This window comes from Lepisma saccharinum, chromosome 14 (assembly GCF_977018435.1).
Source record: "Lepisma saccharinum chromosome 14, izLepSacc3.1, whole genome shotgun sequence".
Taxonomy (NCBI): domain Eukaryota; kingdom Metazoa; phylum Arthropoda; class Insecta; order Zygentoma; family Lepismatidae; genus Lepisma; species Lepisma saccharinum.
In genome coordinates, this window is record NC_139242.1 from 19,861,442 (window position 1) to 19,878,382 (window position 16,941).

General features: G+C 36.9%; 1 protein-coding gene across 3 annotated transcripts in view; it reads right to left on the reverse strand.

Annotated features, from left to right (window-relative positions):
- Positions 1 to 3,859: 3,859 nt before the first annotated feature.
- The window catches only part of LOC145998441 (facilitated trehalose transporter Tret1-like), a 56,500-nt gene continuing 43,418 nt past the window's right edge, over positions 3,860 to 16,941 (reverse strand). For all 3 annotated transcript variants that reach the window (XM_083134852.1, XM_083134851.1, XM_083134853.1), the window contains exons 3-5: positions 15,612 to 15,747; positions 11,712 to 11,897; positions 3,860 to 5,105 (exon numbers count right to left, since the gene is read on the reverse strand). In XM_083134852.1, the coding sequence (XP_082990978.1) occupies positions 4,117 to 5,105; positions 11,712 to 11,897; positions 15,612 to 15,747 (1,311 nt within the window). In that variant the 3' untranslated portion in view covers positions 3,860 to 4,116. The remainder of the gene's footprint in view (positions 5,106 to 11,711; positions 11,898 to 15,611; positions 15,748 to 16,941) is intronic.

A 16,941-nucleotide genomic window follows, 5' to 3' on the forward strand; every position in this document is an offset into this window, starting at 1 on the left:
TTAGAACCCTGCCACTTTTCTCTGTGATGCAAATGGTTTTGATAGAAGTTGAAAAAATCCTGGGAAATACAGGATTTAATGTGGCTGTCGGAATTATTCCATGTACGTATAACTCTATAGTTTACTCTTGAGTAAAATGTTGGAAAACTTGCATGTTCTATGTACACAAACAGGCCTAGAAAAGACAAGAATGTTGGATTTCATGAAAATTTTTGTTGTTTTAGGTCATTTCTTTAAAAAAATCGCTAATAACGCCAAATTCACATTTTATGACAAATTCGCATTATTTTCATATTTAGAAAGGGCGAAAAATGTATCCAGACATCACTGCACATTCCTAAACATAACTTCGCAGCAACTACCATTTTTCACGGTTTTGGCGTTTGCGAAAAATCAATCGGAAATTACTTTCTGGCCACCCCTCGTATAAATCAGTAGATGGAAAGTGAAAATTTAGCAGGGCTGGCAGAAAAAAGTCAATTCTTGAAGAAAGTGATTTGCTTTTATGATTGAATGATTCGAGTAAATATGATATTAAAATATTTACGTATTTATTATTAGTATTTTATTTCATAATATTGGACATTAACGTTACTCAGTGAGAGATTAATGACCATCTCTCACGAGTTTAAACAAACAGGACAGAGAATGGTGTTAATTTCATTGCAATACTAGTGTTGCAGTAAATTTGAGGTTGGGAGTGTGCACTTGCCAATTTTTATAACGTTCACCAATGCAGATTTATGTTTCACTTTCTCGTGATAGTATTCAATATATATCCAGTTATGTTGGATTCTTCTTGTCTTCTTGATATCTAAGAATAGTGCAATGTGATTGTAAACGTATGTTAACTTGTGCGAAACCACTAATACGTCAGGACGATGAAAGAAAACCTTTGTAAGCACTGATACATTAAATGAGGTGAAGTGAGCCAGAAGAGTAATACAATTCCAGCAGCATATTTGCAGTCTAAAGCTCTTCTTGTTTATGCATACGGTTTTTGTTGGATGTTGCAGTGCGAAGACATCGAACCTAAATCATAAGAGTCCCATGCATGCAATTTCTGTCACATGTTGTAGTGAGATACTTTGTCGGGTGGCGATATTCGACAAAAATCATATGTATCAATGGAACCTATTTGTTTCCATGTTCCTTCAGTTTGCCCAACAAAATGCCTTACTACGACATCCGACAACTATCGGACGGTGCCACCCACTCCCATCCCCTCCATCTGTTGACAGTTCTGTCTCCTTACTACTCTCCCATACGGACAAGAAAAAATGATAATTCAATGCATTTTCAACGTAATATTTAGAGGCTTAACCTTTACTCCCTCGATGATATTATATGGTATCATCAGAGTCAGGTTGTTCTGACCCGATGAAACCATATGGTATCATGGTGCAGATTACGACATGAATGTGCTTTTTGGACCCTCATACTCTTCTGTTTGGGTTGAAACTCTGACACAGGTCTGGAGCAAGCCTGGGAAATTCATATTGATGATCAACCTCCCCCCCCCCCTCTCCGCAACATATCCATGACACATTTCCGAATAGTTTCACATTTTGGCTCATTATTCAACTTGTATGGCACCCAGGAACATGAAACAAGTTTCAATCTCTTTGGAATCGTCCATTCTTTGAAGAGAATACTAAGGTTTGCACCTTCTCCCGAAAATAGCGAGAGAAGAGGGGGGCAAACTCCAGATTTTTGTTGTTTTTTTCATTGAAATTCGGTGGTCACGCCCCCAAACCCCCCTTCCTCGGTTTGGCGATCTTAATTGTACACGGTTGCATGCTACGATGTTCTAGCTGAAAAACAAAACTTATCCGAAGTAGATTGCTCCCATAGTGCCCGAGTTATAACAATTTTCCTCCAAAAATGCTAATTACCTTATTTTTCGTAAAAAAAACAAAACAAGAAATCACATTTTAGCTTATTATTCAACTTGTATGACACCCTAGAACATGAAACATGTTTCATTATCTTGAGAAATGTCCATTCTTTAAAAAGAATACTAAAGTTCGCGCCTTCTTCCCAAATAGCGGGAGAAGAGGGGGCAAACTCCAGATTTTTGTTTTTCATTTAAATTCGGGGGTCGCGCCCCTCATACCCCCTTCCTCGGTTCGGCGTTCTGAATTGTACACGGTTGCATGCGCTGATGTTTTAGCTGCAAAACAAAACTTATCCGAAGTAGATTGCTCCCATAGTGTCCGAGTTATAACAATTTTCCTCCAAAAATGCAAATTACCTATTTTTCGTTAAAGAAAAAAATTACATTTTGGCTTATTATTCAACTTCTATGGCACCCAAGAACATGAAACATGTTTCATTCTCTTGAGAAATGTCCATTCTTTGAAAAGAATACTAAAGTTTGCGCCTTCTCTAGAAAATAGCGGGAGAAGAGGGGGCAAACTCCAGATTTTTACGTTTTTTCCATTGAAATTTGGGGGACGTTCCTCCCAGCCCCCTTCCTCGGTCCGGTGTTCTAAATTGTACACGGTGTCATGCGCTGATCTTTTAGCTGCAAAACAAAAGTTATCCGAAGTAGATTGCTCCCATAGTGCCCGAGTTATAACAATTTTCGTCAAAAGAGTGTTCGAAGTAAATAAAGACAATATTCCCTGACATTTCCCTGACTTTTTTTGACACCTCAAATTCCCTGACTTTTCCCGGTTTTCCAGGTTTTCCAGGTCTGTCGCCACCCTGGTGTTGTTAACATACGTCAAAGTTTTCGTATTTGATAGAAAAGTACTTGTAAAACACCTTCTAGAAGTCTGAGAAAATACCGAATACATGGCTTCTAAAGGGAACTGCATACGGTACATATCTGTCAAAAATTAGTTTAATGATATTTTATATATAGCTATGGTGTTCTAAAAGTACGATATATTTAAAAATATGATTTTCATATTCAGTGGGTGGGATATGATTATTCCTGATTTGGGATGAATCAAGTTAGAGGAGGGGGGAATGCTCCTCACCCCCTTTATATAGCAATCTGCATTAAAATGAATACATGTAACTTTGCTCGCAATTTTCATATTACAAACTGCTGATTTTCCATCCCATTAAATTCAAAATGAGCTCAGAATAAGCTCCAGAACTTTATATGTTTTGGAATTGTTATCTGGTCTTGAAACCGGTTTTGAAATAGTCATAAATGGTAAAAGCTAAATAATAATAAATAAATAAATAAAAATTATTTAGGCAAATTTTGCATTAAAAAAACTATATTCGCGTCTAAAATGGAATTCCCCATGCTCCACATTTTTACCTGGGTATACATATATGTGTGAAGTACACACGCTTCTACGAAGCCAAATCAACTGTTTTCGTACATTTTCATCTCTCGGAAATCTAAAATACCTAACAGCTCCTTCTTTAGTCTTACGGTTGTAGTTATTACATCGGAACACAGCACAAGCCATTTTGAAGAAAACTCTCACTAAAAAAAGAAACGTCTATTTGTTAGCGAGAGACAAAGATTCACTGCCAGATGTAGCGGGCGAAATCTCGAGTTGCTCACCAGTTGACGTCACAGCGGTCCCGGGGAACCCCCGGCGATGCGCATGAGCCTACCATGTCTCTTAGTATCATGGGTGACACTCACAAACATCCATGCTCAGTTGGGATTTGAACCCAGGACCTGCCGTCGTGGCGTGATGTGCTAACCACTCCGCCTCGGGGCCGGCAGTTACCACTTGTTATGTATAGTTGAGAGGGGGGTAGGTTTGAGATCGCTGACATTATTTTGTTAATTTACACACTGGATATACGTACATATTACACAGGTGAACAACTTGTTCGACGAAACAGGTTTGTTCATAATTATGGATGACGTTAATATGTAGAATACAGAGATCATATAGTTCATACAATTAGCCTACATTAAACATTCTTGCTCATGTGTAATTGCAAAATATCAAACGTTAATTTAGCTGAAATATCAATTACAAATCTGGGACAACATTGCAATTGAAGAGCAAGCTTTTAGAAAACTGCTTATGTATTACTTACATTTCTCATAAAATAAATACAACTTCTAGAAACTTGCAAGACCACATTCTGTGACATTATTTCCATTATATTAATGTAATGGATAATTCACAGTTAAGTCAAATTCTTCCCTAGAGTTTCAGGAAGTAGCATGTAGACAAATATTACACCGAGAAGTGACGTCGCACCAAAGAAAAGAAACATCCCTTTTATGGCCACAGCTTGCAAAAGGTACGGATACCCTTTAGTCATGCCAAACATCATCACGTAGGCTACAGATACCATTATACCACCTCCGATCCCTCTTACTTCAGACGGTAAGAGTTCACCAATGACAGTCCATGGTATCACAAGCATTCCGATGGCACTGAAACACACATATATCAACACAAACACTAACGGTTGCCACCCGATTGTTGTCTCCGAAGGGGGTGAAACAAACAAGCATATTCCAGTGGCTAAGGAGGATACGCCCATGCCTCCTGCACTGATCATGGACATGGGTCGCCTTCCAAACTTCCTTGCCAGTGCAGCGGCTATGCATGCTACCAGAAAGCGAATAACGCCAAGAGCCACAGACGCATGGTATTCGTCCACACCGGTCCCCATATCCCTGAACATATTAACCGTGTAGAAAAGAATGACATAGGCACCAGATAGCTGCTGGAAAAAGAAAAATAACGTCAGTATCAACAATGGCTTCCAGGCAGCAGGTCTTCCGAAGCTCGCCAGTTTCTGGAAGATGGACAGGTTCACCAAAGATTCCGATAGTTTGCTCCTGTAGTTGTCCATCATTTTGCTGCACTCGGGTTCGTAAACATGGTCCCTCCTGTTGAACCAACGCAGGGAGGTTTTCGCTTCCTCCACTCTTCCTTTCTGGAGCAGCCAATAGGGTGTTTCCGGCAGGAAGGTGAGTGTGATGAAGTTGATGACGCAGAAGCAGGAACTCACGGCTGCGGAAATCCTGTAATCCATGATTGCTCCGAAGATGTAGCACAGGAGGATTCCCAGGGAAACAAAAGTGCTGTTGAGGCACAGCAGCATGGGTCTCACTTGAGGATGTGATACCTCTGATACGTACACCAGCACCACCGTTGAGAGACCTGGAAGGAGAAAATACGCAATGTGAATATTCTTTAACCTTTTGGACATTAGAGTTATTCAAAGAGACGCGGATGTAAATCATTTACTTTTTTTTTTTTTTTTTTTACTAATTTCAGAATTGAAAAAACAGCACATAATACACCCTAGTTAGATTCAGTATGAATTTGCGCAGTCCAAAGCCACATCATAGGAGAAACAGTTAATGCAACGACTGAAGGACGTAAGTGTTAGTGGAGCTCTTTGTACACCTATACTATTCAGGATCTTGGGATTTATTCAGATAAATCAAGACACTGTAATGTCCACAAATTTAGTCGTAGCACATTTTCATCATAATGCTACTATAGACCCATTAATTTGACAAATCTCCTATCACCCTAACCTCTGTGCTCCACCTATACCACAGACTACCTCCCAAATTATCTTCCCCGTAAGTTTCCTCAATTTTCTTGGCTACTATTACCTCAAACCCCCCAAAAAATGTCGTTTTTTTTCTTTCTTTCTTCTCGACCTTCGTGGCGGACTGATTAGCATACAGCACTACGACGCCACAGGTCCCTGGAAAGAATCCCGACCTGGGCAGGAGTGTTCGTTGTGGTGTCCCTCATCATCACTCATCCTCATCTTCGCAATTAGCCAAACGTGGCAGAAAAGCGAAGTATAATAAACCAAATCATATTCTCTTTTCTTATTATAACAGGTTTTTTGCCTCTTAGTAGTGTTGCTCACGGGACGGGGCGGCTTTTGAAAAGTCTCGTATCGTCCCGAATGTCTCGAAAAAATAAAAGCAAAATATTTAATCAGTTGCAAATACTTGTTTGCTTGGAATAAATTATTTAAATTAGAAACGTTGATAAGCGTGTGTTAAGTCAAAAGAAGACTATTCTAGAGAGGGGAATTAATGAATGAATACCTAAACTCATTTTCAATACTCTTTCGAAACACAGGGTTACTCCCCATTTTCATTTTTCAATTCATTCCAGGTTAATAATTTTATATTACGATAGTACTCCAGATATTAATACAATTCTGAATAACATCAAGTAAAAGGGCATGTAGAGAAGGTGGAAGGAGGGGGCAAAACACCGTGGAGTATCTGAGTCCGAGATTTATCTTGTAAACATAGTCTCAGCTCTATAGGTTGGAAAGATAAACGGACCGACGGATAGGGTTTATTATTATTATTATTTAATTTTTACATCAAAGGTTGTACAGAAGTGAATGTTTTTAGGAAGTAGGAAAAACATTGTGGGAAACATGGCAGTACAAATTGATAAGGAGTTGTTGGGAAAGTTATTAAGGAGTCCAAGATATTAGCAAGACTAAGAGAAAGATATAATTAGGGACAAATAATCTTGCATTATCCCACTCCGAATAGCTGAGAGCTAAAGAGGAGGAGAAAATACGGATATTATGGAAAGAAGTAATTGGGTGAATTTAGTGTTTACAGGGAACCATGACAAGATTTTTTTACGTCCGTTTGAAGATTATTTCCAATGCTTTTTATTTATTTATTTATTATTTAAGGAGAATACTATTCCTTGGATTGTAATAACGAAATACTGAGCCTGATATAGATTAGATTTCAAATGAAAGAAGTGCACTAAGTTCTGTATAATCGTCGTAGAAGGAAACGTTGTTCTATGGGGACTCCCCGATGGTACAGTGGTAGCGTCGTCACCTTGTAATCAAGAGGTGCCGAGTTTGATACCCGGTGAAGGAACATAGTGATTTGAATCCCACTTTAAAGTGTGGGTCCAGTCCCGATTAGCCTTTCTGTAAATCAAATGAAGGAATGTTGTATCTGTTCTTTTTATTTTGTGAATTTAGCTTTCAAGTTTATGAACAAAATACATGTAGTATCTACTGTCTACATTTTCAATCGTTACTAAACAAATTTCACAAAGTAGTTTTATCAAACTTCAGAGGGAAACTGACTGATACCAATGTCAGGGTGGCGGTAGCCTGTTTACGGCCAGGGTGTATTCCGAGACTATTTTTCGCCGTTCCTCACTGACAAAGGTTTCGCTTTGAACAATGGACACCGTTGCTTCAGGGGGTAAGCACCAAACATAGGGGCGAAGTTGACCTGCAGTAGCGGGTAAGTGCCATAAATCCAGGCCTAAAGTAGGAATGAAGGTTGATGCAAGGGAGGGGCAATAAAAATTCTGTAATTTGCTTTGCTTGCTGACAGGAAGTTTTGCCGCAAAAGCTGAAAAGGAAAACGGCAGACTTTGAATGAAAGAGGGACAGTGAACACAAGTGTTTTGTATTATTCGCCGACACACAAGCTTCCATTTCGAAGGTGAGGCTATCAGCAGCGAAGTTATTAGAGGGTTGGAAGCAGTGACGACGCCAGAGGAGGCAGGGGGACGCCCCATGTCAGACACTTCGCCACCCCCCCCCCCGGGCCCTCCAACTGAAGTTAATTAAATATCGAATAATAAGAGAGTTAATTTATAAGAGTATGACGATTTTCACCTTTTCAAAGTGGTGTATTCTGCATGATATCACTTTCCTGCTTATAATACCAACTTGATTAACAAATATTAATTTGTTTAGTGTATATATAGATATGTGTATGTGACTTTCGTTCAAGATTCGAGCGCCGACCTGGGAATAGGTGATTTCTCATTCATTTATATCCTGTAATAGCAGAGATTAACCTCAGTTTTAACCAGTCTTAAGAACTGGGAAAAAGTGTTGAATGTGGATGGTTTTAAAACATCACGAATATTTTCAGGACCACAAGACATCATCTGTAGTACGCGTAAATTATTCTAATCGTGGTCGATAGTGACAACGCTAATTATTAAAAGACATTCAAAGTTGATTCAAGATTTGGTTGGTTGGTTGATTTGGTGTTTTAAGTCCACTTTATGTACAGAAAAGCCAATCGGGATTGGATCTACAGTTTAAAGTGCCTCCACTGGGTATCGAACTCGGAACCAAATGTGATCGAAGAAAATCCGACACATTATGTCAGTTGTTGTGGATTCATTGCGGTTTCTTACTATTCAGGGACTTGAATTTCGAGATGATGAGTCTGAGGAAACCGTAACAAAGGGAATTTCTTCGATACTCTTGAAGCTAATGAGGGGATATTATTTGGAAATGTATTGAACGTGAACCTTAAAATGCAAATTACACTTAAAATTCGATTCAAAACATATCGCGGGCAGGTAAAAGAATGCTTATTAGGATTTGCCACTCTTCAATCATTGGATGCAGGTTCGCTCTTTCTCGTACATATCAAAATCGAAGAACTTCTTCCCATGAACCCCATAGGTGCCTGTAATTGTGTAGCACAGACATTTGGAGGAGTGATAGAGTAAGAGTAAGTAATGCCAGGGTCAGAATATTTCTTTAATTATGAGATAACTGTAACCTTTGTCTGATTTTTTAATCCTGTGATAACATTTCCCTGAAAGGTGAAACACAAATTTTGCCCAAAACTCTTCATCATTACGAAGATGGTTGTCATTAAATCTTTGAAAAGGCTTGCTCGAAACAGGATGCTGGATGTAAACTGCCTTATTTGGCTGTTCTTGCCATTGAGAAGAAATGTCAAGTCCTGGACGTACCAAAGGTGGGCAATGTGTTCTCCAATGCACATAGAGCAGAATTCTCCTACAGGAGAAGTGCCTCACATTGTTTCTAATACTTAAGAAGATTCATTTCTTCCAACGTCACGTTTATTTTGCAAGAAAATTAAACTCTTCGAAGTATTTTTTCGTCATTTGTATTATTATCTTATAACTAAAATATTTATATCAGTAGTTTCATCTCAAGAAAGACGATGAATTATAAAATTATGAATGTCTTCCAATACTGAAATAGGCCACTAGAGACAACGCAACTTATCAATAAAAAAGGATTACTGTCTTTATTAAAACGAATCATGTGGAGATAAACTCGTAATCAAAAAGTAAATTTAGGCAGTAAACGTCCACTCTAAGTAAAAGACAAACACAAAACACCATACATGAATATAATATTATTATTATTATAATTATAATAATAATTATTATAAGTATTATATATATATATATATATATATATATATATATATATATATATATATATATATATATATGTGTGTGTAGTGTTTTCGGGCGTATTAATGTGACTGCCACCTTACAATATTTTGTTGCCAGCCTTCCCCCCCAGTCACATTTCCCTGGCGCCGTCACTGGTTGGAAGTAAATTTATTAGGACGAGGAAAGTAACATTAGCTGTTGACAGTGTTTCACCAAAGGACGTGATGTGAGCTACTGTTTGTATGAATTATAGGAAATTTAAGCAAAAAATTATAATTGTTGAGACCTGAGAGTTGTTTCCTTCATTTGATCGTAGGAAGAGGTTTTCTGAGACAGAGTGGGATTATTTTACACATACATGAGAAAGGGTGGTTGTTTAAAGATAGAGACGTATTTTGCACATTTTTTAAATGTTCAGATAAAACGAGAATTTAGCCTTACTCTTATGAAAAGAAATAACGCAGTACAGGGAAAGAATAACTCTTCACATTTCTCGCACCTGGTGGGATGCAACACACATGCACAAGAGTATTGCAGGAAGTCTATGAACGAGGATGAAGAGGGATATGTGGAATTTGACTTAGCTGCGGGTGAATTAGTGGGTTCTAATATTCTTAAGGTTGATATTGGGTTTCAAGTCCACTTGATTCACAAATAGGCTAAATCGCGAACCGACCTACAGTTTAAAGTGCGATCCGATCCACTTTGTGCCTCCATTGGGTATCGAACGCGGGGACCCTTCATTACAAGACCTCGACGTTATTACTACGTAATCGGGGAGGCACCCAATTTACACAAATATGTTGATTCCAATAACACGTTATATGTATAATCTGATAATGATGCACTTTTGGCGCATCTAAACATATTATTTTCAACTATAGCATGTCTAAAATAATCATTGAAGTTGGGATTGTTATAACTTCAGGAGGCACGGCTCTGTAAATGTGCGATATAAAATATATGCAGGTTTGCCTTCCATACGTGGTGGTTTTGTCACGTTTCTTCGCTTCGTACAACATACACTTTTGCAGGAACGGCTTCTTGCATCCTCCTGGGGCCTTGCTCTAGCTAAACAAAAATATATTTCTTTATCATAATCGAGGGTTACTTTTTTATGCCGAACAAGGATTTTATTGCGATCATACGTCTTTGAATGACAGTATCAATGAAGATTTATGTACACTACTACTTATAATAATGAGAATAAAATATTAATCAGGAATTTTATTTTTCGTCAAGTGGACTTAAAATCCTTTTTTTTTATTTAGCAAATATTCAATTCATCACCTTTTTGGACATTAAACTTCTTGCCAGGACAGCTGTTTTTATGCAAATTTAGGCGATCTTAACTACACGTAAGCTAGATATTAGCTAATATTCGTGCTGTTATATTACTATTCTTCTACAATCTTTGTAACATTTCATGTAATAACAATAATAGAATTGATTAATTTACATTTTCAACTGAATAGACCTATGAATTATATCAATGTATTAATTTAAACATTTGCTTAATTGTTGTCGTTAATGTTATTATTATCATTTTTTCTGAAACACTTGGCTCGGACACCCTCCCCCGACATATCGTTCTAGATGCGTGCCTGCCGAAGGAGAAATTAGATCAAGCGGTGGTGGTACCGGACTTAGAGGCTAAAGAGAAAACAAAGAAGTATGTGCGTCATAAGCTGAGCATAAGAAACAGCACAATATCACAAAGAAACACTTTTTGAAACTTATGTCATAGAAGATGTTTAACAATATTAAAAACAATAAATGCTTTCTATTTGTAATATACTAAGTATTGAAATTTTAAATAGTCTTTTGTGTTCGTACCACACATTTAAAAATAATTTTATTGCTCCCGAGCGACAAGCTTAGAATTTAAAGAAGAAATGTACATTTTCATAGTGCACGGAAGTTCGACATTCAGAAAGAAAGAAGGTCTAGTGGAAAACATTTCAAAACTTCCAAAAGGTATAGCAGTAATGAAAAGAGCACTCTTGTATGGAAGCCAGAAAAACCACAAGCTAGATTTCATAAGATACCTAGCAATCAGTAACCAACAAACTGCATTTTTAATATTAATGTCCTCGTGATTAACGAACCTTATTTATTCTCACCACGCAATGGGTAAAATATTTGGAGCTTTATCTCACTTTCCGGAAAAATATTTCGTGTTTCTGCTACTTTTGACTTTTGTTGGCATGATATCCCGGATCACTTTTACGAGACGAGACGAGACATAACGAGACGAGACGAGACGGGACGGGACAGAACCCTTCGAGACGGGACACGAGCCGGGACAAACGAATATTTTCGAGACGAGACAGCATTTTCACGAGACGGGACGGGACAGACCAAAGTCTCGTCTCGTCTCGTCTCGTGGGCAACACTACCTCTTAGGCTAGTCACGACAATGATGATTATGAAATTCATTACGGAACACGGCGTAAAGGATGGGGTTCGGGGGAACCCTGTGCCCCATTCATAAATTAAAATAAATATTTTATCTCGTACACATGGATCAAGGCTAGGAATTGGAAAGATCCCTTGTAGACCTACCCATGGCAAATCCTGCCAGAACTCGTCCACAATAGAGAGCGTACACGTCTTTCCCGTTGGCAATGATTATCCATGCCAATAAGAATGGCGCTGTGGTTATTTTCATCATCAACTTCCTGCCTAGTAAGTCCATAAGAGGCCCCGTGGCAAGCGAACCAATAGGAGTGGCTATAGTGAGCAAACTTGCTGAAATGAAAGAAAGAGTACAGGTTATTATGTATTATTAAGAGATATTCCCTTAGTTCTGTTCTACTTTACTCTACTTTCAAGTCCTGTCTCTATTAGCATATCTGCGTATAAAATGAACTGTAAAAACCTTTTGCAAAGGGCAAATTTATTGTTGCTCTTGCAACTCTAATGAGCTTTAAGTGTTGTTAGTGCAATGAAAATGCCTTCCAGAAGAGCATATCAAGACAACATTATGATTACTAATTATTGTGCGCATATGTTATTAACAGACACGTACTTAGAAATATGTTTCGGGGGGAGATCCGAACCAAGCGTCTCAATAATAATAATAATGTTTTAAACGAAATAATTGCATTCAATCAAATTAATACTAATTACAACATATAAATTAATATTGTATTATTATTACATGAATAGGTAAAGAGACGGTATAAGAATATATAAGAATATAGATATAACAGCGCATATTCTTTATGTGGCCTACCTGTAGTTAAGATCGGAATAATTTATATAAAAACATGTGCTCTGGCAATGAAATTAATGCCAAATACATGAAGAATTGAATATTTATTGAATAACAAAAACAATGTTAGATGCAGTTGGAGAAAAGTGAAGTTTCTGATTAATATTTTATGCACATTATTATGAGTAGTAGTGTGTATAAATCTTTGTAATGTCATTCAAAGCTGTATGACCCCAATATAAACCTTTCCTTCCAATAAGTTCAGAGAAAATTAATAACCATACATTATACAACAAGTGCTAAGCAAGCATATTTTCATTATTTAACTTTAGTACTTGATAAGTCTTTCGGGGGGGGGGGGAGGTCTGGACTCCCTAAATATGTCCTTCAAAGCAGTATGATCTCAGTATAATCCTTGCCTTGCTCAGAGGAAATTAATAACCAACGATTATACGCGTAGAACAAATGCTAAACGAGAATATTTTCATCATTTCATGTTGGTACGGTCATGTTAAAAAAATCTGTCGCATGGATTTTTTCAAAGTCCAACGTCTTACGAAATTATGTTGGTAGCTCTGGAACAAGGAAGTGTTGTGAAATATACGATTCTCCAATCAGAGTGAAGTTCGATTCGGAGGAGCACGAGACGTGACTCACGGTCTTGTCCACAGGAAGTTCAACCAATGCAGCATTTCCAAATATGAGATAACGTCCCCATTGGTTAAATATTGTTTCAATAATGCGAATCGGCAGAAAGATTGCGCAAAAGTTTACTTTGTCGTTTTAATGCCTTTAATCGTTTCAAATTAGTATTAAATTGTCCCAATTATAGTTCATGAGCTTAATATAATGTATTCATGTATGTGTTTGACAATCATATATCACTCATTAGAACAATTTTCACATTGTTTTCACTACGTGAGATGACATTTCATTTACATTTACGATAAAAAAGTGGTTTGGGTGTAATAACAGTTTTCATTAATTAATTTAGAGATGCATTTTTATTTGTTGAGTTAATGATTAGGTTAATTCGTTATTTCTCGCGAAAAGAGGGAACCACAGCTGAAAGAAAATACACAACTTGGATTATTGAGGTCAAGAGTTCGTTTTAACATTACTTTTTGCACACATAGGCTAATCACGACTCGGGATACATTTAAATTGGAATCTGAAACATTATGCGACCTGACTGGAACTCGGAAAAGGACACACTGATTACAAGACGTCGATACATTACCACTTGGTCTGGCGAACGCCAATAATAATGAGGGGTTGTGGGAGTGGGAGAGGGGTGACGGAAAGTAGAAAATAAATAGTATTTTGGGGGGTATTTAATGTTATATTTATACACATACAAACCTAGGAAAATATTTATTTTGATACATGTGTGTGGGGGGTGGGGAAGGGGGAAAAGAGAGGGACAGAAAGATATTGGGAGAGATGGGACGAAGAGGTGATTGTGGAAAATGTTTTATTTGACGTTCAGTAATAAAAACAATCAAATCAATGATGATTATCTTATAAATACCATATTTAATGTAAATTTGTTTTAAAAATGGGGGCGGGGAGCTGTTTGTTTTACGTTCAGTGCAGGATAACAAGTGGAGACACATAGTGGTTCGTATCTCACTTTAAACTGTAGGTCCAGGCCCCATTAGCCTATCTGTGTATAACGTGGATTTAGAATTCAGTAGAAAATAACGTCGATCTAGTATTTTGGATTTTAGATGCGTTGAGACCACTAAAATTTCTAATTCATATAATAAGAAACCTGTCCTTATATTACAATTTTGAGAGAGAGAGAGTTAATTGTATAATCTTTCGTTGTTAGTTTCAAAGAAGACGAATTCAAATAGTAACAATGGGAACGAATAAAGCTTACGAAAAGTTTTGCCACGGTGCGGATTTGAACCTACGACCATTAGAGTGACAACCCAGTGCGATAACCACTACCCCACGAGTTCGTTCCTTCTTACGGCATGATTATGAGTTAAGACCATTACGTTCAATATGCATTAGAAATATAATCTCCACCCGCCTCTTTATAAACTAAACAACACACCCAAACGCTCCTTTGAAGCAAATAAAATAAAGGTGGTATGAATGCCACAAAACATTTAAGAAAAATCTACTATATTTACGACGCAATCGTTTTACATGGAAAGGCTTTTTACTTCATTACATTTCACATATACTTTCACATGAGCACCTTGCTAATTTTGCCATTATCTTTATTAATTTGGTCATCTTTATATCTTTTCTTTTCTTCCTTACATTGTATTTTATTATTGTCCATATTGATAATTTACTCTTATGCCCAAATACATCATCATTTGTCTATAATACAGCGATCTTCTTGTTTATACACCTTGTACTGCCATCTCTGTTTCACTGTAGCAACTATTTACAAGTATTAGGCCTATTGGGCATGTAACAATACGTTTTATTATTAAAGATTACCTAATAATATTAAATTTGCGCAGACTTTCATGAATCACTAAATGTTATTAATATCTTGGGTTTATATGTTAAATACTTCATTTCAGTGATAAAATGTCTTGCAGAAGTATTTCTTTTATTTATTTCAAAGACAATTAGTAGGGTGGAATTAGCTAAAATTTTGTCCCAACCCGGAATTAAATACTACAGAAAATATTTTTCCAGGAATGTTCCCCAATTTTAGAACAACTGAAATAAAAAATGCCAAGAGATGGGAGCTTGGAAAATTCTTTCTACGTACGAGGGCCACGGAGGTCGGTTATGCGTCGTTACTGTACATAATGCATGTCACCAATCAAATGTTTCAGACTAACAATTTATCTAATAAATTATAAATAAATGAATAAACATAAATAAACATTTTCTACGAAACTATAAGCAGTGGGCCGGCCACCTTTGATACCTATGGGCCACATTGGGAACAGATGTAACGGTTTTGAATTTTTTTTAAAAAGTTACAAGCAATGTTACAAAATATTTATATGGTACATGTTGTAAATTAGTTATAAGAGTTATTTCTTAAAAATACATAAATTTATCTCTCTTTGGATATTTGTAAATTGCCCTAGAAGATTAACTATGGCCACCTTTGGCTCATCTACCTTATATTACCCATTGCTATGTTTTCCGGAGTGTGATTTCCATGGTGGAGTCATCTTTTAGTTTAGTTATTAATACTCTACTTTTTATACATCAGGAGATATATTTCATATTTTTGGTTTGGTAGTGTAAGAAAAGAATCTTACCAATCCAAGAAGCTTCATGAACTTCTATACGCAATTGGCTATCCGATCTCGTAAGTTGAGGAATTAGAATGGCGGAATAAGCTATGTTCAGTCCAACTTGAATAACTACGCTGTGAGTTAAGATTGCGGCAATCAGCTGGAAAGAAAATAAACAATAATATTAACTGAAAAAAGTTCAAAATCTCAAAACTTTTTAAAATCGATTTCATGACTGGATTTCTTGCTTTCGATTTCCTTCTTTTCATCAAGTCATGACTACTACTCTTTTCTCTCAGTCTTACACGGAATGTTTTATTTATTTTGAAAAGCTGATCAAATTCAAATTCTTTATTTGCGTGGGCGAGGTTCAGCCTGAGACTGTTCTACCTACCTAGCCCGTGCCACGGAGTACATTTAAATTTACATTTCTTATATGTGCTTACATTATTAACTATTAATACAGTACAAAACAAAATGTACGATTTAACTACAAAATGCTGCTTTTGATCAAATAATTATAATAAATGTTACATGAATAAAATGATACAATAAATGGTGAAAAGACATCATAACAATAAAATAAATAAAAAAATGAAAAAGTAGATATCGACAAATACACAACATAAACATGCAAGTTACATCATAGTATTTGAACATGGGCGTCCGGAAGGGGGGCAAGGAGGGCCGTGACCCCTCCCTGGAAAATGAAAGTCACACACATAATTTCATTTTAGCCACAATAATATGTGTTAATTATTGCATGAACATCATAAATTCAAATTTAAGCAATGTTTTTTTGAAGAAAATGTGCCTTGTTTGCTCCCCCCCTGGAAAAAATACCTTCCTTGCCCTTCTCTGGAAAAAATCCTGCGGACGTCCATGTATTTGAACACAATCTCTGCTCTGCTAAAAGAAAATTCTTTACTTCATTTCGGAAAGATTCTATTTTTGATATACTCGGCATGCTCTTAGTTAGGGCATTCCATATTTTTGCAGCTAAATATAAAAAAGACGACTGATATGTCCGTGTGTTGCAGGTTGGAAAATTAAATTTGAAATTGTTTCTTGTGTTGTGGCTCACACTGGAGTAGTGTAATTGATGATACTTCTGGGGCGAGAAAGTATGAACCCCCCTCAGGCAGAATTGGCCACACTTAAAACAAGCTCAACATGCCCATATGAGCTTTTTGCTCAAGTGTGGAACCCCGTCTAATCCAAGATTTTTGTAAAAATACCCTCGGGAAGTTCCTGAGAAAGTATGACCCCCCTCAGATTGATTTGCCTACACTTATAAAAGGCACTTCTGTGAGATTGTTGTCCATAAACCTGTCAAAAATATGCCCCTCTTGAT